Here is a 21,564-nt window from a genome sequence, read left to right as displayed (position 1 = left end):
GGGTGACCAGGCCAGACCTGGGCTCTGAAGCCAGGGCGGGCGCTGCCCAGAGACCCTGCCTGGGTCAGCCCCTGCAGGGGCCTGGGCTCCATACGAGGGGAAGCCGGTGGGAGGCGTGTGGGTGCTGACCCCGGCTGGGGGCTCAGGGCGACGCTGCACCCGGGTGGGGAAATGAAAGAGGGAGGAGGAGTCAGCAGAGAAAGCGAGGTGTGGGCCCGAGGGACCTGTGGGCATCTATGGAGGGGCCATGGGAGACCTGTGGACAGCAGGAAGCACTCTGTGAGCCAGGAGAGAGGTCCCCGGCCACGGCCCCACCACGAGGTGTCAGTGACTTTATTGGGAAAGGCGCTGGAGCGCTGGCCAGGCCCGCGGCTCCACAGGACTGAACACCCGGGTTCCACACCGTTCCCCTCCGAGGGCACCTGACGGTTTCTTTTTCAGTGACCAAACCCCGGGCCCCACAGTCCCCACCCTCCCACAGCTCCTTCCTGCCAGAGCCGGTCCTCGGCCCCCAGGGGAGGGGACGCAGTTCTGGGTCTTCTGTGCTTCTGTGGGCCCCGGGCTCCACGTGTCCACGTCCCGGAGGACTCCTGGCTTGTCCCTGCCTCTGTCCAGGTGGGAGTCTGGGTCAGGCCCATCTCAGCATGAGAGGCCATCTGGGGGCTGGCTGCCCGCCCTGAGTCCTCACAGGCATTGGCGGGAGGAGCCTCAGGGACCCCACATCTTCAGGAAGCTCAGCTGGGCTGATGCCCGCAGGGTGGACATGCCCGCAGGGTGGACGTGCCCGCAGGGTGATGTGGCCAGGGAGGGCCTGGTCCCTGGCTGAGGGCTGAGCTGCAGGGCCTGTGTCCGGCTGCCGGCAGCCCAGGAGAGGCAACCATGGCCGACAGGGTGCAGGGGCTCCTGGACCCCGAGTCCGCCTCGCTGCTCTCGGGCCTGGGGCCTGCAGCTCAGGAGCTCCCTCGGCTGCTACTCAAAGTGGCCTCAGGGGGTCGACTCCACTGGAGCCCTGCTCCCCACCCTGAGGTCCAGGACTGCGTGTGCCTCAGACAGCAGGTATTAGCCCACACAGGCCACCAAGGGGGGGGGCCATCCATGGACCAGCGCCACCTGCGGCCGGTCAGTAGTGAGCTCCGAACAGAGCGGCTGCCTTCTGGAGGATGGTCTTGTGGTTCGCGTACAGCGGGATGCGCCTGTCCACCACCTGCCAGCGGATGGACACCCCAGGGTCGCGGGCGTGCAGGTACTGGAAAGACAGACACGCCGTCAGTCCCTCCCAGCCAGCCAGGGGCACCAGCACCCCACACCCGGCTGCAGGGGATTCTCCACCACCGCGGGGCCGCTCGCTTTGCAAAGTGGGAGTGAGAACACCTGCCACAGGTGGGCGGCCCCTGCCAAGCCTGGGGACTCTGCATGAGGGGTCAGCACGCCGCCCACGGGCAGGAATCTCATCCTGTCAGGAAAGCCCCAGCTCTGGTCAGGACTATGCAGGACTAAGCCAAGTGCAGGGGACGGTGACCCCACAGGAGGGCTCTACGCCAGCCTCACCCCAGACACGATCCTCAAGCGTCACTGGGCTCCTGCCACCAAAAGACCCGGGTCCCAGGACTGGACTCTGTGGCCACCTGTCCAGCGCCTCAGCTCTGGCCATCTGCGCCCCTTGGTTCCTTTCAGACAAGACTCTGACCCCCGCAGCCTCCACTCTGGCCCTGGGCCTGGGCAGACCCTCGCCTGGAAACCCTGGGGGCACTCCAGAGCGCCCCCTGGCCTGGACCCCCCCACGCTGCAGGAGCCCAGCCTCGTACAGAATTCAGCCTCTTCAGCTCTACGTCATTGTGGTCCTGGAAGTGGACGCTGATGGCCACTGTCTCGATCCAGGCGTTGTCCGTGTTCCTCGGGTCGTCCACGTACCCTTTGTACACCTGGGGCACAGCAGAGAAGCTGGGTGAGTGGACCCCAGACACCCCAGCCCACCACTGTGGGGCTCAGATCGAGGGAGGGGGCCTCCCGGGACAGGCGCTGGGCACCGGCATCCGCCCTGAGCAACCCCCACCTGGCTTGCTGCCCGTGCTGCCTACTCAGGGCCGCCCCGCAGGGTTGCCCAGCACAGGTGTCCTCCCTGACCACCATCTTGGGGTTCACTGTTCCCCAGCCCACTCCCAGCCTCGAGCACTGAGGCCCCCAGACATCAGTCCCCTGCCTGAGCTGGGCCTCCAGAGGCCTGGGAAGAATTCAAGGCTGGAAAGTCAGGAAAACGCTCTGCTCAGAGAGAGGCCAGACCCCAGGGCTGCAGGCCGCAGCGCCCACCCATAACACATGTCCAGAGCAGGCAGCCAGAGGCAGAGGTGGTCGCAGTGGTCAGGGCTGGGCCCTGGGCTGCCAGCGAGAGGGCGTGGGATTCTGTTTGGGGTGGTGGAATGTTGTGGAACTAGATGATGGTGATGCCTCCCAGCACTGAGTGTGCTAAGTGCCAGGGCATTGCATAGTTAGTGTTCCCATAGTCACGTGGATGTCACTTCAGTGACAATAAATTCTTTTTAAATAGTAAAAAAAAAAAAAAATAAAGGAGGCAGGCCCCGCATCCCAGGCACTGTGTGCAAAGCCACACGGAGCTGCCAGTGTCACCTGCCCAGGAGCACCGCTCTAGCAAGTGGCAGACAGACGCGAGTCCAGAAAAAGCTCCCTGCTGAGAGGGTGAGTTCAGGGCAAGTCCTCACATAAAAGCAGGACCACCACGGTCACGGGGAAAGCGAGCCTTAGAGGCCACGGGCCTGTGTTTTCAGAAGTGTGCACACGTGTGCACACGGGGAGAGCTGGAGGGTGAGGAGGGACCAAGGCTTCTGAGGAATGGACACAGTGGCCTGCCGTGGGGACGGGAGTGGACAGGTCCCCAGGGTCCCGTGTGCCTCTTCTGCACCCTTGAAACCACACGGAGCGCAGGGGCCAGCATGCACACAGGCAGCGGGCAGCAGGGCCAGCCTGACCTCCACCCCCTGCTGCAGCAGGTCCTCAACGGCCGGCCAGGACTCTTGCCGGAGAATCTGCTTCAGCTTCTGCGGCAGCTTCTTCCCTGGCTCCCGGGACCCCTGGGAGGGAGGGAGGCGAAGACTGGTCAGCAGGACATCCAAGCAGGATGCCAGGCCCTGGGGCCCATCTCCACTGGCCACCTGCCCAGTATAAGCAGCCGGCCAGCCCCCCAGGAGCCAAAGCAGCCAAGTGCCTGGCGGTCTGGAGTCAGCTGTCTCCGGGATGAAGTGACACTGCCCAGAACCACCGTCCACGTCAGCACCGGAGCCCTGGTAGCCTGAGCAGGGCCGTGCTGGGCGGGGCCGCAACCTTTGGGAGCAGGGACAGGCCTTGGGATCCTGTGCGTGGGCCTCTGGCTCCCCGTGAGGGCAGCTGAATGTCATGGCCCCCCACATCCTGGCCACCAGAGCAGGGGCAGGCCAGCTGGTCCTTGGTATTCGCTAGAGTTCCCCAGTCCACCTCCCCCTGGGCTGCCACAGGCTGGGCTCTCGGCACTCAGAAAGCTCAGGTGCTGCCACTGGGCCCTGGCCCGGGAGTGTATGTCCCAGCCTGGAGACCTGGGCAGCACCGCTCCCCTGGGCATGCGCCTGGACATGCCCCCTGCAAACAGCTGCTGGGCGGGGGAGACGATCAGGCTCAGAGAAACTCAATGATTTCTTGCTAAGGTGGATCACAGCCTCCCCAGGAAATGGGGCAGGGGGGTCCTGGAGGACAGGGCTGCGTCCCAGACACCATGTGCCTTGGCCAGGGCCTGAGCACGCTCAGTCCTCCCAGCAGGACGTGCCCCTCTGAGCCCTGCAATAACGAGGGACTTGGTGGGAGGGCCGGTGGCTGGTCTGGGAGAGAACTGGAGCACTCTGGAGCCACTTGGACAGGAAAGTCCTGGCCTCTGTTGGCCATCCCCACGAGGCCTCTGGGGTGCCCTCCAGCCTTCAGCCCTACAACCAAGAACCGCCCCTGAGCTGGGAGGCCATGTCCCTCCTGCCCCTGCGCAACACGGTCCTGTCTCTAGGGCGCAGCTCAGGTGCTAGATGGTGAGGGCCGATCTTGTCTGTGACAAGCCGTCTCCCCCATGCCTTGAGCACGGCAAGGGTCCCCAAGCCAGCAAGGGACCTGGGCCTGGGACACCATGGCACTCAGAGGCACAGCTGCAGAACGAGGCGGTGGGAGGCAGCCCTGCCGAGAGCACAGGGGCTTCGCCGCAGCCAGAGCCCAGCTGTCCCTGCTGGGGACTGCGGGAGACTGGTGCCCCGTCAGGGGGAGGATGGACGGTGACCAGTGACAAGACAGAAAGGCCACCGAGCAGCCGCTGCTGTGACCTGTCCAGCTTACCCCTGGCAAGGCCCAGAGCTCTGGGAGAGGACGCTTCACCACCAGCACCTCCAGCATCTTCTTTATGCTCTTCCTGCAGATGGCTCCGTCCTGGTTCCTCCGCCACCTGCAAGGGAGCTGGCTGGCACCTGTGGACGTGGGCGGCACCCACCCTCCTGCTGCGGGGGCAGCCTTCAGGGCTGGGGCAGCGTGAGGCCCCCCTCCTGTCTTCTTTCCTAAGCACCAGGTCCCAGAGGAAGCCCTGAGCCTGTAGCTACTGAGGGAATGTCCTCCCCCAGCTCCGTAAGCAATAAGGAGAGCCCGGCCTTCTGAGAGCCTCTGCTGCCCAGCTCCCCAGCTCCACGAGTCTGCAAATTCTGCCGTGAGCCCAGTGCAGCCTGGGCCAGGGTCCTGGGGGTCCTCGAGGTCACGGCCAGCCTGCACCTGCCCTGGAAGGTGGCCAGGACCGGGGTCACAAGCAGCGGGCAGTTACAGGAGTCTGAGGCTGTGAGTCATCCAGGACGTGTGTCCTTGCAGCTGAGTGGGGGGTGGCATCAGCCGGAGCCGGTCATGTGTGTTTCCATTGTCTTTTCCCCCAGTTTCTGTGACCTTTGCTCCTTGGTGGGGGGTCCCTGACCGTGGTTTCTGCCTGCCTCCCAGGGGGCTCTCTAAACAGGGGACTCCCAGAGTGAAGGCAGCCTCTAGGGGAGAAGGGGTCAGCTTGGGCTTTTCCCAAGGAGGGTGGAGGCCTGGACGTTCCTGCCCCATTTCAGGTGTGTCCATGTTGAACCATGGACCCCTCCCACACGCCCCAAGTGCCTGGTCCCAAGCGTCCTCCTGGCTCTGGAGCACTCAGGGAGTGTCGTGGCGGCCCCTCCCATGGGCACGTGGGTGACCACGTCCCTGGGGTGCTGATGTCTGGCCAGGCCTGGTACTCACCGGGTGACCACGGGGTGCAGCGCATGGTTGGGTCCAAAGCAGCTGAGGCTCCCGCGTCCACGCAGCCCTGTGCGGCCCATGGGGTTCCTGGGGTGGAGGGGGGGCTCAGCCTGCCACCCCCTGCTGGGAGAGTCAGCCGAGGCAGGGGGCAACTGGGCAGCTTGTGGGGTGGGGGGGCAGCTTACAGTGGGTGGAGCCAGCAGGGACCACGTGCCAGCTCCTGCCCCCACCTGCCTGGCCCAGAGAGATCCCACAGGGACCTCCAAGGGGTGAGGCAGGGACTTCCCATTCACAGGTGGCCACTTGGCAAGGGGGGATCTGACCACAGAGAGTGGTCTCCACACTTGGAGCCAGTCTAGAGGGACAAAGGCCACGGACACGGCTGGTCCTATGCTCTGAGCACAGGGCACCAACCTGGGCAGCAGAGGGCACCAGGCACTTCCCCATCTGGCCAGGGTCCCTCTGTTCTCACACACCAGTTCCTGTCCCAGGTAACTCCCCAGAAGGGCCACCTACCAGGAGGAACACTGGCACCAGAGCCGCCAAGCCATGACCCAACCTCACATCTGCCACCCAGCCCAGCCCTTATCCCGCTCTCAAGCAGCCCACTGACCCCACCCCTGGCTAGCCTCCCCCCATACAGCCTGGCGCCACAGCTGCTCACCTGGCTGAACTGCCCAGGGCCCAGCCCAGCCTCCTCTGAACAGGGTCACCCACAAGCTCCCAGCAGCGCCCCCTGCATTAGCCCCACCTCCCCCCACCAAGCCCTCAGCTGAGGTCCCCGAGCTCCCACCCCACCCACTGCCTGGCCCCCAACGTGGCACTGGTGGAGCCCAAGGGGCTTTCAGGTCATGGGGGTGAGCCCTGGACAGGGCAGAGGTCAGGCCCTTCCCCTTCCTCCCTCCCTGTCACCAGAGAGCAGCTGAACTCACGCACACTGCCCCCTGGGCACTGCCTCTCACGGGCCCACAGCCGAGTGCCAGCCGGCATGGTTGGACCCTCTGGCACCACCAGCCCAAACCATCTTCCTCTTCCTATTTGGACGGCCTCAGGTGCTGTTCATGGCGAAAGCTGATGGACACAGGACCGCCCTCACTCCTAGGGAACCCCCCACTGCACCAAAGGCTCGGTGGAAGAAATTCATTTTAAAACTTATTAGAAGAAAATGGCAAGGGTATCTTTATGGTTGGTACAATTTGAATATGTTTCCTTCCCTCCAAACACAAGATTTTTTGTGGGATTTCAGGATTGGGACAAGGCAGGGCTGCTAAGAGGTGACAAGCGCACATCCCTCCTGGTGGTTGGTGGGTGAGGGCTGACCGGCTGTCTTGAGAGTGGCCTGGCCTCTCTTGCTCCCTGCCTCTGGTCACCGAGTGTCCTGCACTGCCTCAGGAAGAAGCCCCAACAGTGCGGGCCTTGACCTTGGGCCAGAACCCCAAGCCGAAATGAACCTCTTTTCTTTATAACCCTGCCTAGTCTGCTGTGTCCTATCACTACCAACACAAACAGACTGGAACACAACGTCACGGAGAGGACATCCCTGGGAAGGTGTATGAACTACACTCCACAGTGAGCTGTGAACCGTGAACTGTGAGCCTGGGGTGTGAGTCTCATTGCCCGTGCTCTCCACATGGCCCTGTGCACACCTGCCCGTTCCTGCTACCTCTGCTGGCCACCTACCTGCTCTCTCCTGTCACCTTCCCACAACAGCACCTGCTCCTTCCTGTGCCCACTTTGCCCCGTCTCTGTGGCCTGTCCCCAGAGTGGAACACTGGTGTGGAAGCCCTGGCTACATCTCTGTTTTGTGCCCTCCTGTCCCCTGCCACCTCCCCTGGCTCCCAGTGCAAACACCTGCCCTGTTCCAGAATGTCCCCCACGGGTCTTGCCCTGCCTCCTCCTGTCCAGGGCCCCTGCTCCCCTGCTGCCCACGTCCCAGAGACCTCATCCCTCCTCAGGGTCTGCCCGCCCCTCCTGCCAGCCCCTTGCCAGGGCAGAAAGAGCTCCCCCGCCCCGGCCTGGCACATGGTGTGCACAGGCTACCGGGTACCTTCTGCTGGGCCCCCTCTGCTGCACAAGGGGGACGTGCCAACCTCAGACACTGGGAAAGGCACCCTCCTGCAGTGAGTCCTCAGCCGCCACCCTGGGGCACAGCGCTATCTTCTCACATGTGACATTTGTCATCCCCACTTTACCACCATAAATCCAAGTCCCCAAAGGTCACATCAGGGACCCAGGGACAAGCCGAGCTGGGCCCTCCCCATGGAACTTCCCTGGGAGGGCACCAAGGAGGTCTGCAGACTGCAGCTCAGGAGCTCTGAACGTCCGGGACTGTCTCCACCAGAAAAGTGCCCCATTTGCCAATGGCAGGCACTGCCCCAGACGCGGACCCCACGGGCGGTGGACTGAGGGCAGCGGGGCAGGGCACACTCACAGGGGAAGCCCGTCCCGCACTGCGTAGGCCCCATGGAAGCTGCGGCGGTCCCTCGGTCCATCCAGGGTGTTGAAACTGATCCTGGACAGAGGCTCCGGGGCACTGGGAGCAAAACAAGGGCCCGTGTCCCCGTGAGAGGAGGGTGGGGGCAGAGGGCCTGGGCTCAGCCTCCACCTGTGCCCGCAGGGTGACCAGGCCCTGGGTGGCAGAGGGGCCTCTGGCCACAGGCCCTGCCCCATGCCAGGAGGCACTGGGGAGGGAGCAGAGAGGGAGCAGGGAGCCCTCCAGGCTGGCCCCGGGTGGATTCTTGGGGTCCTCTGTGGAGGTCCTCTAGGGAGGATGAGCAGGGGCCACTCACTCTCCCACAGGATCCACGAGGGCTGTGTCCTTCCTCTCGGCCGTGTAAAAGGGAGGGTCATAGATGGCAAACTCCACCTGCACAGAACAGAGAGATTCTCGGGGTTTCGCCTGAAAGGAGTGGGCCCCAGGCACCAGGACAGGCCTGGGGTGCCCACAGCAAGGCCGTGCCCAGGCAGGACCAATACTGCCCTGTGTGCCCAGCAGGTATGATGTGTGGGGCTGGGAAGGGTCCCAGGGGACAGCCGCACCGGGGACCCCATCACTGGCACTGACATGCCAGCCCAGGAGGGGTCTTCCCAGGGTGAGGCGTGAGCCCAGCAGGACCCTGGGGGTGAGAGGGACTCCTCACAGCAGAATGGGGAGCAGGTAGCCGCCTGGAATGTTCCAGAAGGGCTGAGGGCCTGTGGGAGAGGGCAGGGGTGGCTCTCCCAGTGCCAGGATCACCTGTCTCTGTGCGTGTCTCTCTCTCATGCCTGACTCTGAGGAGGGGGAGCTGCTGCTCACTGGGGAGAGCGGGGTCTCGGGGAAGGGGAGGTGGGGGTCATGGGGACAGGACAGCTGGAGATGATGACAAGCTGCAGCAGCAGCCTGGGCCACCGGCTCTGTGAGGGACCGGAGCACCTGTCAGGCCCTCTGTGCCCCTACCTGGCCTACACGCCTCAGTCAGGGCCACCAGATGTCCAGAGCCCTGCGAGGCCGCCTGCTGGGAGCCCGACGAACACAGGAGGTGGCAGAGCAGGACCACCTCCCCTTCCAGAGCCTGGCCCCTCCTGCCTTGGGCTCGCAGGAGGGCACTCACCTTCCAGGGCACCTTCTCGTTGGGCACAGGGAAGCGTGTGACGGGGGAGTTGGGGTAGAGGAGGTGCCGGGCATTCACGTGATAGCCATCTCCTGCTTCCTCTGCCTGCCTCCGGCTGCCCAGCTCAGCATCCGGCTCGTCGGTGGCCTTCTGGGGTGCTGGGAACAGCACACAAGTCACAACAGAAAGCCCAGCTCAGGTTCAGACACCAGCGCCAGTGGCTCCTCTCCTGGGCCCTGTGCTGGGAGGGCAGCCTGCTCATGACCACGTCCCCAGCTGACACCTGTCTCCCTGCAGCTGCACAGTGGTGCGCTGACCTCACAGCCCGCTACAGAGGCCCGTCCGGTCAGTGGTGACAAACTCGCTCTCTGAGGGCCAGCCACATCCAAGGAAAACCACTCACTCATGTCCATTTTGGGGTCAGCTGCAAATTTAGGAAAATGATCTTGCTTTCTGTTACTTGGGCCGTGGGACAGTCTGACAGCCAGATAACTTGCCCACTCTCACCCCAACTTCGTAGCCAGGTGTTAGGAAATGGTCAGAATCCGCCGGCCAGGCTGCCCTGTCAAGTCCTGAGGACAGGCTGGGCCTGGCTGCTTGTGTGGTGGACGGGCTCTGCTCCCCTGGGGGCTGGCTTTGCAGGGCTCAGAGGCCCTGCAGCTGCCCCTCCTCCTGACCGATCCCAGATCCAGATGTACCCAGGCTGGCGGAGACCAGCTGTGAGCGTGGCCACACACTCACACTCACCTAGAGTGGGCACACCTGCTTCTGAGCCAAAGCCGCTGTCCTTCAGGGTCATCACGATCCACTGCAAGGCTCTGGTCGTCTGGGCCATCTGGAAGGCATGCCCCAAGCAAGTCTGGTTGTCACCTGCTGCCACCAGCAGCACCCTCCTGCCCTCCACCCACCTTGGTGGTGAGGCTGGCGGCTGGCTCCTGGTCTCACTCCCCAGGCGACTCCAGCACCCGCCAACGCCCCGTCCCCTCAGCAGACTGAGCCTCTTAGCACCTTGAGCAGTTTGCAAGTTAAAAGCCCAGGGAGGTGTGCCAGGGTCCCGCTCCCCAGGCAGCCAGCCAACCTCAGGTGTGCCAGGGCCTGGAGTCCCCGCTGCCCTGGGGGCTGGCTGCTGACCCCAGTGTCAGACCGCGCTGCTTGGCCAAGAGAGACAGTGACCACAGGCCTGGACACACAGAGGCAAGGGGACCCCCTGCAGCCCCCAGGGGGACAAATCGGAACTGCGGGGGTGGGGAGGGGGCACCATGAACAGCAGCAAGAAGCAGACCCAGCGCTGCCCCCCAGGAACTTCCGTAGAGACCGGGCACAGGGGTCGCTGGGCGCTGTCTGTGAAACAGCAGTGACTGCTCACCCAGACCGGGGGGTCGGCGAGGCCGGGACCCCTGGGGAGGCCTGGGAGTCGGCAGCCTGGTCAGGGCTGGCCAAAATCGGACACCCCAGCAGCATGGCAGCCTGAACCTGGAGCAGGGCTCCAGCTGGCGGGCCGGGCAGCTGCGGCTGCAGGTCTCTGTCAGAAGCTCCAGCCTGGGGCCCGGCCCGCGGACCTTGACCAGGGGTGGTGGAGGCTGAAGGACAGGAGGTGTCTGGGGGACAACGTGGGCCATGACCATTTACGGTAAGGCAAGAACACACACAAAACTCTGGTGACGTCCATGCCAGGCGCCAAGTTGCTGTGGACCCCAGAACCGCCCTGCTGAGTCCCCTGGATCTCAGACACAAACCAGGGAGCCAGGGCTCCCCACACAGCCCCCCTGCTCGTGCCCTGGGTGCCAGCACTGCCCAGGACGTCCCCTGCACTGCCTGGTCGGCAGGACCCTGGCACACCTCCCTCACCCACTCCACTCTCCCCACACCCCCAGGCCAGGACCTCTGCAGTCCCAGGGCACATGGGGAGCAAGCACCCATCTCCTGGGTTGAAGTGCCCCCAAACACTCATGTCCCCCCAGAACCCAGAGTACCATTTTGTGTAGAGATAATCTTTGCAGATGCGATTAGTTAAGCACCCTAACCCACTGTGGATCAGGGTGGACCCTGCGTCCAGTGACTGGTGTCCCTGTAAGAACAGGAGCCCAGCATCCACCAGGAATGAGGCCGTGTGAGGCAGGATGCGGGGACTGGAGCAAGGGGACACAAGCCAAGGGACGCCTGGGACCACCGGAAGCCAGAAGTGGCAGGGAGGACCCCTCTGGAGTCTCCAGAGGGATGGAGCCAAGTCCAAGCCGCCCAGCCTGGGGCCGTCTGTCACAACAGCTCCGGGAAGCTCGCACCACTGGGCGGGAGCAGGCCAGCCTCCCCCCATGGCCCTGCGGCTCTTCCGCCCACCCTCCCGAGCACACCCTCCGAGGCCAGGACCCCACCCCAGCTCAGGGCACCTGTTCCTTCCCCATGCTGCTGCGCACCAGCCCCGTGGTCCCCACGGAAGCTCGCGGCCATCTCTGCACAGCCCCCAAGGCTCTCCCTCCCTCCCCAGCTCGGCCTCTGCGGGCTGGAAAGCAGCAGGGGCTGTCTTCAGGTCCTCCCCCTCAGGGAGCCTGCCGAGGCTGGAGCAGGGGACAAGCAGTCTGCTCCTGGGACCAGGTGGGAGCACCTCTCCCACAGGCAGGGCTCCACCGCAGAGTGTCCGGGTAGGAGGGGGCTCTTCTGGCTGAACGACTTCCCTCCGCTCCCGATCTTCCCTACCTTGTTTCCAGTCTTGATGACCCACCTGTTCCTCCAGGGAGGCCAGTCTCTGCTCCATGGAGCTCGATCTCTTCACACGGTCCATGTCCAGCAGCTCCACCATGGCGTCCACCCTGAAGGAAGACGCAGCTGAGCCACAGCCAGGCGCGGGGCCCTGGGACATGGGGGAGACCCGATGCCACTTGCTGGGCCCCACCAGAGCCAGCAGCCTGGGCTCTCGCTGACTGCTTGGCCATCGTCCTCTCCTGATTAGAGAGCATTTCTAACAGGTGTTTCTGCTGCAGATGAACTGCTAGAGCCCCGGAGGAGACGGCCTCTGCAGATGCATGGCCAGGGCCACAGGGCGGTCTGAGAGCCAGCAGGGAGCTGGGCAGATGGGGCAGGTGAGAGGGTGCACACACCTGAGCTGGACACCTGGATCTGCCCCTGGCTGCCCCCCACTCTGAGCCCTGGGTCATGAGCAACTGGGAACAGCTGGGTTGGTTTTGGGGGGCAGGTAGTGCTGAGTTTGGGGATTGTTTGGTTTTGTCCTAACTTTGCTAAAACACAGGCCCCTCTGCCTACCTTGGCCTCTGTGTTCATAGTTAAAATTACCGTGGCCAGCCTCTCCCCAGAGCTCTGGCTGTGCCTGGGGCGGCTTCTCCTGCCTGTGGTGCCAGCAGCAAGCAATGTATTTTCTTAACATTTATTTTTTAGGTGTAGATGGACACTACACAATGCCTTTATTTTTATGTGGTGCTGAGGATGGGATCGAACCCAGGTCCCAGCCGTGCTAGGGGAGCGCTACCGCTGAGCCACAGTCCCAGCCCCAAGCAATGTATTTTTGTAATAAAATGAGTAGTCATTTCAACCAGGGACCAGTGTCACTGAGGGTGTGGCCCACTTCCAGGCATCTGGGAAGGGGAGGAGGCTCTCTGCCTCTGGGGTGAGTCTGCTTTGGCCCACACAGTTCTCTGCCTTAGGTGGGTGGCACCTTATCCCCTACCCCCCTTCACTTAATGAGAAACCTGGGGCCAGCCAGGAGCAGGGCTTGGCCACAGCGAGACACACTGAAAGCCGAGCCCTGAGGCCAGGTCTCCCTGCAACCTGCCGTGGGCAGTCAGGACCTGCTGGCTGCTACAGGGCTGAGGGGCTGGTGGCAGAAAGGTCTTTCACTGGTGTTGCACCCTGGAAAGAAGCAGGGAGGACGGAATTGGGAGAGGGTGACGGTGCAGTTGTGCAAGTGTCCCCAGGCTGGGCTCCAAGGCCCTGCAGAGCTGCAGCGAGGAGGTACGCCAACCGTCTCCTCCCTGGCCTCCTCCAGCCCACCAGGTCTTCCTTCCATCACCCAGCTTCCCTAGGACCCCCAGGGCCCGGGCTGATGGCCAAAGCCCCTTCCACCTGCTGCGCTGGGTGAGCTGGGCACAGATGCCCCATCTGCTCGAGTCTGGGCACAGTGACACCCAGTTCTCCCTCCATGGCACGGGCCTGGGCCTGCCCAGGTGAGATGGCCCTTTGGTCCCTGTGGATGGCCGCCGGGCCTCCGTACTTGCTGCTGATGTCCTGGATCCTCTGCTCCGGCTGCTGCTGGAGCTGGCACTGCCGGTTCTGCAGGTAGTTCTCCTTCAGGTACATCTCCCAGGACAGGAGGGCTGCCTCCTCGTTCTTCTCCAGCTTGTTCTCTGTCGGGACAGGGCTGGGTCAGACAGAGGGGACTTGAGCCCACCTGAGGCCCGGCCCTGGGGCCCTGGGTCTGTCACCCCCTCTGCCCCCACTGCCCCCATGGGAGCCCAGCAGTCTGAGCGGTCAATGTGCCTGCTCAGTCTTCGGTCTTCTTAGGAACCCAAAAATTGGAGCTGCCACCCCCCACCCTCAGGTCCCCACCTGTGCCCAGGGTGGCGGCACGTGGGCCCGGCAGGAGGGCACTCACTGAGCTGCTTGTGCCTCTTGGCTGGGATCTTCAGCACCACCCTCTTGACCAGGAGCTGCAGGTGGCTGAGGAGGATGAAGGGGGGCGGCGCAGGTGGCCGGCCGTGGTACTCCTCTATCAGGTCATGGCGCTGGAACTTCCAGATCTGGTCGGTGTGCTCCTGGACCTGCTGGAAGGTGTAGCTGGCAGGGAGGTGAGGGGGACGGGCAGGTCAGTATGTCTGCAGGAGACAGACGCAGGTGTCTTGTGGGTGCCCGTGGACAGCAGAAGCAGCCGGCACGGGGGGGACAGCGTGGGACACCACACGCGGTGGACCAGCCTCCCGAGAGCCCGGTGAGAAAGCAGACAGGCCACGTGGCTCTCAGATGCCAAAAGCCTTCTTACGTGGCAGAAGGGGGGACAGACACCAATTGCCATTGACCTCTGGGAGGGATGATCTGTTGATCTGACACCAGCTGGTGTCACCCCGAGCTGTGTCCAGACACCACCATCTAGGTGTCTGGAGCTGGCCTGGCAGAGGATGTCCCAGACGGACGACTGGCCTTCCTGCCAGCCTGGCCTCTAGTTCTCAGTTCAAGTGGGGAGGACTCTCGATGTCAACACAGGGGGCCATCCCAGGACTCAGCCCTGAAAGGGGAGATGGGCACCTGACGCACTAGGAGGGGAAGGACTTCAGAGGCCACAGTCCCTGGAGCATGCCTGCAGAGGTGGGCAGAGTGCCCAAAGGGTTTTCTGAATTTCGGGGAGTGCCACTGGCGGGCTGAGCTCTCCTTGGCGGGGCTGCTCACTGTCGGGCCAGCAGCGGATCAGGGAGCCCGAGACGCCCTGGGGTCCTGGGACCCGGCCCCGGCAGGCACCAGGGTTTTCATTCTTAGTATCTCCTGCTTTCCGACTCCTCTTAAGCCATCCCTGTGCTCCAGGTTTAAGACCCGCAGAAGCCTAATGGGCCCCCACACCCTGGCTAGCAGCTGCTACACTAACCAGAGATCTACAGTAGAGGGAGGTCCTGAGGCCCAAGATGAGGGCGTCCACCCAGGCCGGCAGGACAGGTCACCTGTTTTGTATCTTTTGTTTTACCAACAAAATAGCAAAGTTCTAATAAGATGGAATGTTTCAAAACACCAAGTATTTTTTTTAACTCCTAGACATTTTCAAAGAGAAGCAAGAGCTACTGTATCAGCTTCCTATAGCTGCTATAACAAGTCGCCACAAACTTGGTGTCTGGAAACAATCCCATAGTGCGTCACAGGGCTGTTCCTCCTGCAGGCTCCGGGGAAGGTCTGTCCCTTGCCGTTCCCATGGTCCAGAGGCCCCTGCGACCTGCGATGTTGGGACCACCCAGGTGACCCGGGGTCATCTCCCATCTCAGGACCCTGGACGTCATCCCGTCTGCGAAGGCCCCTCACCACCTCATGGCCACAGCTTCTTCAGGTTAGATGGGGACATCCTGGGGTGGGGGTCTATCCAAGCTGCTCCCTAGGGAGCTGCAGGTCACCTCTGCTCTGTGGGTCCCGGGGATGCTACCCACAAAGAGCTGACACCTGACTGTGGGTGACACACAAAACCACTGTGAAATGTGGAGATGTGTGGGGGTCAGCTTGACAGGTGGACAGGCAGTCCGCGCAGGACCTCAGTGCCGGGAACGGGTCTCAAGGAAGCCTCAGCACACACCATCAGAGGGGTCAGCAGGGGCCGCAGGAGCACGCTCAGGAGGTGAGGACACAGCAGGACACTCAGGGGACAAGGGGCAGCCCTGAGCAGCCAATGGCCACCACATGTTCCCAGGTGGAGCTACGGACTTGAGGTGGCCTGGTCAGCATGGTCAGCACCCCAGGATGAGCAGGACACATGTGTGCTCTGGGTGCCCCAGGAGCAGCGACATGGACAGGCCAGCATGCTGTGACCAGGGAGCTGTGGCCATGTGTGTGGCCCTGGGATGTTAGAGGTGCCTCCATGGGACAGGCATCCTGGGTGGCCCTCTGAGAGGACACAGACTAGTGTGGGGCCCAGGAGGCCCTGGCACGGCACCCGCCCACTGGCACTCACTTGAACATGGCGATGAGGAGGTTGAGCAGCAGGATGTTGGTGAAGAGCAGGTAGAGGCACAGCAGGAGGACCGTCAGCCACTCGGGGAAGGCCGGCGCCTGCCCCGCTGCGTCACTCTCGGGGCACTTGGGCTTGTAGGGGTCTGTGCCATTGGGGCTGCACTGGTCCATGTTGAAGTTCACGCCTGGCATTGGGAGGGGGTGGGAAAGCCAGGGACAACACAGAGTCACAGGTGTGGCTGGAAGGCACCCAGCAGCCAGGCACCCGCCAAGGGCCCCAAGGCCCGGCACGCGAACACCCAGTAAGCACAGCGCCAACTCAGGCCTGGACAAGTCCAATGAGTGCATCTATCCACATCCAAGCATCCTCCTCAGGGAGGACCCGTGAATGCCAAGGTTAGCCCAGAGCCAGAGATGCCCCAGGTTGGCATGCGTCAGGATCCAGCCCCCCACCCGGCACTTCTGAGGCCACAGTCATGGTGAGACACGGGTCCCGGCCCTGGGGGAATTCAATTTGGTTGAAAAGGATTTTAAAAGAAAAAAATTAACAACAGCATGAGAAAATCAAATACTTAGAAATAAATTTGACAGAAGGAGCGTAAGACTTGTACACTGAAACCGCAGACTGTTGTTGCAATAAACTAAAAATCTTAATAAGTGAAAAGACATCCTGTGTAACAATCCAAATTCCAGATTTTTTTTTAGAGAAATGGATGAGCTGGTCCAAAAATTCGTGTGGACCCCACGGGTCCAGAGGCCAAAGCAATCTGTAAAAGGAGGAACAAAGCTGGGGTACTGGCCCCCCGATGTCAAAACTTACTACAAAGCTACAGTAAGCAGGACAGTGAGGGGCTGCTGAGGGACTGGCGTGCTGACCGACAGGGCAGAGCTGAGCATCCAGAAGTCAGCTCTGACCTTCAGTCGACAGGCTTTCGACAAGGATGCAGACAATTCAGTGAGAAAGGACCGTCCTGTGAGCAGGCCATCCCTGACCGCTGAACACCCACACGCTAAAGAACGGCACCACGCACCCACCAAGGTCATTTAAATGGTCAAAGGACTGAAGAAGGAGCCAAAGCTATAGAAGTCTTAGAAGAAAAGCAGACATAAAAATCTCCGTGGCCGTGGGTCAGGTTTCATAGACGGGACCACAAGCACAAATGGTTAAAAAAAAAGATTGTTCAGTTGATCTTCTCCAAATCAAAGATTTGCATGCTTCAAAGAGAGTGTTTTCCTAAAGAAAGTGAAAGATGTGGTGACAGAATGCAAATCCTCTATGTGCTGAGGGTCTGGTGTCACAATTCTCACTTCGCAACAAGAGAAAAACAATAAAGAACCGAGGGAAAGTGGGCGGAGGGCAGGACTAGCCGTTCTCCAAGGAAGGGGTGCTCGGCACGGAGCCCAAGGGAAAGCCAGTCAAGACCTCCTAAGCTGCCGCGGCCACCCACTGTGACGATGATGAGGAAGGACAGTCCTGGGTGCTGGCGAGAGATGGGGGCCTGGCCCCCTCAGAGGAGTGCGGCCACAGGGACTCCCATCAGTGTTCACGGCCACATTGTTCATAGGAGCCAGATGGCAGCAGCAACCCCGAGTTCACCAGGCTACGGGTGAGCAGCAACCGTGTAAAGCTTGCACAATACACTAGCGATAAAAGGAAGCGCCACACCGTGTCCCGTGGAGGGAGCCAGACGCCACCTTCAGACCCATTTCCCTATTTACAGAAACCTCAGGGAGGCAGACGCAGGTCCACAGGAAGCAGACCACACTGCCCCACGCTGCAGGGAGGGGAAGGGAGGCCACTGCCCACGGGGAGGGGCGTCTCTTGGGTGACGTGAAGGCTCTAAAAATGCTCAGAGCCGTTGGCACGGATGCGGTGCAGGTGGCTGGCACGTGGCTCACGCGTAAGGACGCTGTTTAAAAAGAGCAGCCACTCTACAGACGGGGGGACTTCTGCCTGGGGTGGGGGGACAGAGCAGCAGGTGGCATTTAACACTGGGGCTGGGGCTGACGCCCACACCCTGGCTCCCTGGTGACACCCTTGTGCCTCTATTGGGCCAATGTGCTGCTGACGGAGCACGAGCCCCAGCCCTCCCCATCCCCTGAGCGTCCCTGTCCCTCCCGTGTCCTAGCCCAGCCGCGCCCAGCGCCTACCATCAATGTAGGCCGGGATCTGGCCGAAGATGGTGAGGTAGGAGTGGTAGACGACCCCTCGGAAGATCCAGTCCACCCGGCTCTCGTTGTGGATGAGGATGGCCTGCTTGGCCACCCCGAAGGACACCACCCACACGGCCAGCAGGAAGAGGAAGAAGAAGACGTCCTTCATCTGCAGAGACAGGCACCGGCTGCTGTGCGCCCGTGCTCCTCGGCCTGCCCGGGGAGCTTCCCGCAGTGCCCACCTCCACCACGCGTGGACACGGGAGGCCAGGTTCCTCGGGCAGCAGCTCTGGGCCACCTTAGCCCCATAGAGCTCACCAACCCCACGGGGGAGCCCCTGGGGCAAGGGGGTCAACAACCCCGACCCGGGGGGGGGGGGGGGATGCACCGCAGGGGAACAGGGTGGGAGCGAATGCAGGGCGGGCACAGCAGCCGAGACAACCTGGAGGAGGGGGGCCGCAGGGGCAGAGATATGAGGGGTTTGGGAGCCCAGGGCGCAAGGCCAGGCCGGGCGGCCCCTCCCTTACCATCCGCTTCACGATGATTATCTTGGGCCCCAGAGTCTTGCTGACAGTAAAAATGTGCATCAAGCGGAGGCAGAACATGACGAAGGCCAGAGAGAGGATGATGCGTCCCGGGTACAGGGTGGACGGGAAGAGCCTGGCAGCCGGGTAGGGCAGGGACACTGGCCTCAGGCTCTGCTCCCCAGACCACTGTGGCTCCAGAGCCTGCCCCTAGGCCCGTCTAGCACTGGGGGCTCTGGGAGCCCCGAGGGCGAGGTCAAGACAGAGCCTCTGGGACTCTCGGCAGAAGGGTCCAGACGCCCAGCCTCAGCAGGGCAGCCAGGCGGGGACGTCCTGGGAAACAGGATGCTTGTCATGGAGAGAGGGTGCCGCAGCCTCCCAGACCAGGGCCACAGGGGTTAAGAGTGACCCAGCAGGAGGGGTGGGGAGCAGAGGGTCTGGGGAGGGGCACTCCTGGCTGCAGTTGGTGGCCCTGCCCGTGGGTGCCATCCAAGGTGGGCTCCTCCACACCCCTGAGGGCAGACAGAGCAGGACCATCACATCACCCAGGGACGATGGCAGTCTGGGGCTCAGAGCAGAGCCAAGCCCTGGGTGGAGGCTGAGCTGCTGGGGACGACAGCGCCACACAGGGAGGGGCAGAGGGCCTGGGGCGGCTCACCGGCAGGTCAGCCCCGCTATGAAGAGCAGGATGGCAGCCACGTCCAGCTTGTTCCAGAAGTCGCTGAAGTACAAGGACGCCATCTTCCTCAGCCCGCACTCGTCGGGGTCGTAGAAGAGCTACGGGAGAGGCCGAGAGGCCGTCACCACGTCACACGGGCACCTCACACTCCCTTCCTCAGTGGGCGGTGAGAGGGGCGGGGAGCGGCTCAGGGCAGAGCGGGCAGCATGGGCAGCGGGTTCTCTCCAGGCTCTGCTGCCAGCTGGAGCCCTCCCTCCAAACCGTGACCTGCCCGACGAGACGCGTGCGTGCCTGTGCACACGTGTGTGCGTGTGTGCGTGTCGTGCCAGCAGCTCCCCGGGATCTGCTCTGGCAGCAACTGGGCCTGTTCTCTGAGGCAGCCCAGAGTGGAGGGGGCCAGGAGGGGGCCAGGAGGGGGCCTGGAGCCCTGTGGCTGCCCAGGAGGAGCCCCACCCCCCGTGGCAGATGTCCTCCCCGGGTCTGAGAAGAGCCCGTTCCTTGTCTGAGGCTCCCCCTGCCAGGCTGGGCTGGGGGAGCATGGAGACCTCCGGCCCCTCAAGGAGAGATTCCAACTGCAGAAGGAGGCACTTGGAGAAACGGCTGGCCAAGCAGGACCCAGCACTCTCCCGACCTGCCCAGTCCAGCCCTGTGCTTCCTTCCTGGGGCTGGCTCCTCCCCAGGGACCCCCAACAGGCAGGATGTTAACCCAGGGTAAGCAAGACTTCTCTCCGAGGCCTGCAAGGTCAGCAACCAGAGGTCACGCTGACCAGAACCTTCTCCCATAGGGCCTAGCCCAGCCCTGAGGGACACATCAGCCCAGCCCATCGACCTGCTGCTGCTAGGTGCTGGCATCTTAGACCTGCAGTGGGGACTCTCCACGCTGACCGGGCCCAAAGGCACTCAGGAAGTCCTGGAAGATGGCCCCAGAGCGCAGAGCTGGGCACGTGCTGCCAGGCAAGCTCGTCTTCATTACCTGGGCTTGGGCCACTCCAGGTGGCCCAACAGTGAGATGGGGCGAGGGGCAGGTGGGCTGTGCAGGGCCACTTGACCTCTGGAGGGGCCAAGGTCAGCCAAAAGGGTGCTCAACCAGTCGTTGTGACAGACACCCAGTAAAAGCCCTGGGCACTGAGGCCCCAGGGAGTGTCCCTGGTGACATTGTCCCATGAGGGTTGTCACACGTCCTTCCTGGGAGAATGAAGTGCTGCACAGCCGCACAGGGAGGACCCAGGAGGTCTGGGGTGCAGGGCTGTCCTGGGGTGGCCCCCTGCCCTTCCCTCGGCGGGCTCGAATCTGCACTTAGGCTGGGAAGAACGGGAGGGCGGGGACTCAGCCAGCCCAGCTCCCCCAAGTGACGCAGCCGGAGTGGCCCAGGACCCCACACCCGGCCACGCCCTTCTCAGGGGTGAGAGCCAAACACCTACCCAAAGCCCCTCTGGTGCCAGGAAGGAGGATGTCTGTGGGGTGCCCCCTGCCAGGCCCCCCTGGGCAACCAGGGTGCCTCCTCTGCCCAGGGACCCACTGGCTCCCAAGGGCCGGCTGAGGCTCCTCAGGGATGGGCCAAGGGTCCACTGTGAGAAAGCGGCCAGGCTGGCTCTCCCCGGCAGGGAGTGCCTGACGGACACCGTGTGCCACCGTGGGGAGGGGTCCAAGGACTCTGAGAGTGCAGGGCAGGCACACCTGCCGCGTCTCCTCGCACACCAGGGAGAAGAGCCAGAGGTAGATGAGGCACTCGCACCAGGAGGGCGTGGGCTGGAAGTCCACCATGAGCACGTAGGCCAGGAGGCAGAGGAAGGCAAAGTAGGACAGGATGTTCAGGTGGAAGATGACCACGGGCGCGTTGAAGAAGGCACGGGCGCGGGCGGGGCCGCCGAGGGCCTGCAGCCTCTTCTCCCTGCAGGTGCGGCAGCAGACACCAGAGGGCGCACGTGAGGGGCCGAGGGTGCCACAGTCCCACCCATTACCACCAGGGGGCCCCATTCCCCTGAGATGTGACCCAGGAGTGGAAGGTGTTGGGGGGTGTCACCTGGCATGAGAGGTCACACGGCGGTTCTGGAGAGACCCTCACAACCAGCCTTGGCCTTTCTGGCCCTCTGGACCCAGGACCCACCCCCTCAGCCACAGGAGAAGGGGTCGGACCCATAGCCCAACACAGTGAGGACCCAAAGGTCAACCCCTCCACATCTGCCCAGGGCCACGGACACGGTGACTCCCACTGGGGGGGCAGTATGAGCCCAGCCTGATGTGGAGCCCACCTGCAGTCTCCTGGTGCTGGGTGGACACTCAACCTCAGGTGCCCCCATAAGGGGGGACCAGATGGCCACCCGGGCTGGGGCCCCAGCTCTGTCCCTGGGCTCCCATCCAGTTCCCAGTAAAACAGGCTGACAGCTCAACTGGACGCCACTTGCTTCTGAGGAGGCCACAGGGGATGCTGGGCCAGGCCTGAACCTGCAGCCACCATCAGCCACCACTGTCCCCTCCTGGTTGGAGACTACTCCGCCCAAACAGGCTGTGCACCCACAGCACAGGAAGGCTCTCCACCTCGGGGCACTGTGGCCCACCTGGACTGGCTCAGGTCGGTGCCAGGGGCCTTGATGTGCTCCACCCTCCCCATCCCCAGGAAGCTAAGGCTGTGGGTCGGGCTGGCCAGCACTCCACCTCTGGCAGGTGGGTGGCACTCGGGGGTGTCGGGGGC

General features: G+C 63.0%; 1 protein-coding gene, 1 long non-coding RNA gene and 2 other non-coding genes across 7 annotated transcripts in view; 1 reads left to right on the top strand and 3 right to left on the bottom strand.

Moving 5' to 3' along the window:
* Nucleotides 1-315: 315 nt before the first annotated feature.
* The window catches only part of Trpm2 (transient receptor potential cation channel subfamily M member 2), a 50,574-nt gene continuing 29,325 nt past the window's right edge, over nucleotides 316-21,564 (bottom strand). For 2 of the 4 annotated variants that reach the window (XM_048803776.1, XM_015478845.2), the window contains exons 16-32: nucleotides 20,550-20,763; nucleotides 18,852-18,970; nucleotides 18,197-18,329; nucleotides 17,667-17,838; nucleotides 15,517-15,700; nucleotides 13,471-13,652; nucleotides 13,090-13,222; nucleotides 11,587-11,674; nucleotides 9,615-9,702; nucleotides 8,868-9,025; nucleotides 8,067-8,143; nucleotides 7,709-7,810; nucleotides 5,278-5,364; nucleotides 4,360-4,465; nucleotides 2,985-3,086; nucleotides 1,806-1,922; nucleotides 316-1,246 (exon numbers count right to left, since the gene is read on the bottom strand). In XM_048803776.1, coding sequence (XP_048659733.1) covers nucleotides 1,121-1,246; nucleotides 1,806-1,922; nucleotides 2,985-3,086; nucleotides 4,360-4,465; nucleotides 5,278-5,364; nucleotides 7,709-7,810; nucleotides 8,067-8,143; nucleotides 8,868-9,025; nucleotides 9,615-9,702; nucleotides 11,587-11,674; nucleotides 13,090-13,222; nucleotides 13,471-13,652; nucleotides 15,517-15,700; nucleotides 17,667-17,838; nucleotides 18,197-18,329; nucleotides 18,852-18,970; nucleotides 20,550-20,763 — 2,188 coding nt within the window. In that variant the 3' untranslated portion in view covers nucleotides 316-1,120. Of the gene's footprint in view, nucleotides 1,247-1,805; nucleotides 1,923-2,984; nucleotides 3,087-4,359; nucleotides 4,466-5,277; nucleotides 5,365-7,708; nucleotides 7,811-8,060; nucleotides 8,144-8,867; nucleotides 9,026-9,614; nucleotides 9,703-10,233; nucleotides 10,448-11,586; nucleotides 11,675-13,089; nucleotides 13,223-13,470; nucleotides 13,653-15,516; nucleotides 15,701-17,666; nucleotides 17,839-18,196; nucleotides 18,330-18,851; nucleotides 18,971-20,549; nucleotides 20,764-21,564 lie in introns of those variants that run through there. The other 2 variants (XM_048803777.1, XR_007347849.1) reach the window with 2 other exon arrangements.
* On the bottom strand, nucleotides 3,043-3,118 carry LOC125617058. Its single transcript, XR_007347910.1, has one exon. It is a non-coding gene; the product is annotated as a Z6 small nucleolar RNA (small nucleolar RNA).
* Nucleotides 4,338-4,406, bottom strand: LOC125617057. The gene has a single exon (XR_007347909.1). It is a non-coding gene; the product is annotated as a Z6 small nucleolar RNA (small nucleolar RNA).
* Nucleotides 16,703-21,564, top strand: part of LOC125616990 — a 5,890-nt gene continuing 1,028 nt past the window's right edge. The window contains exons 1-2 of the long non-coding RNA XR_007347850.1: nucleotides 16,703-17,416; nucleotides 17,645-21,536. This is a non-coding gene — a long non-coding RNA (uncharacterized LOC125616990). The remainder of the gene's footprint in view (nucleotides 17,417-17,644; nucleotides 21,537-21,564) is intronic.

The sequence above is a fragment of the Marmota marmota genome, unplaced genomic scaffold (genome assembly GCF_001458135.2).
Source record: "Marmota marmota marmota unplaced genomic scaffold, marMar, whole genome shotgun sequence".
In the NCBI taxonomy this organism is placed as follows: Eukaryota; Metazoa; Chordata; class Mammalia; order Rodentia; family Sciuridae; genus Marmota; species Marmota marmota.
This window is presented reverse-complemented; position numbering and strand designations above follow the sequence as displayed.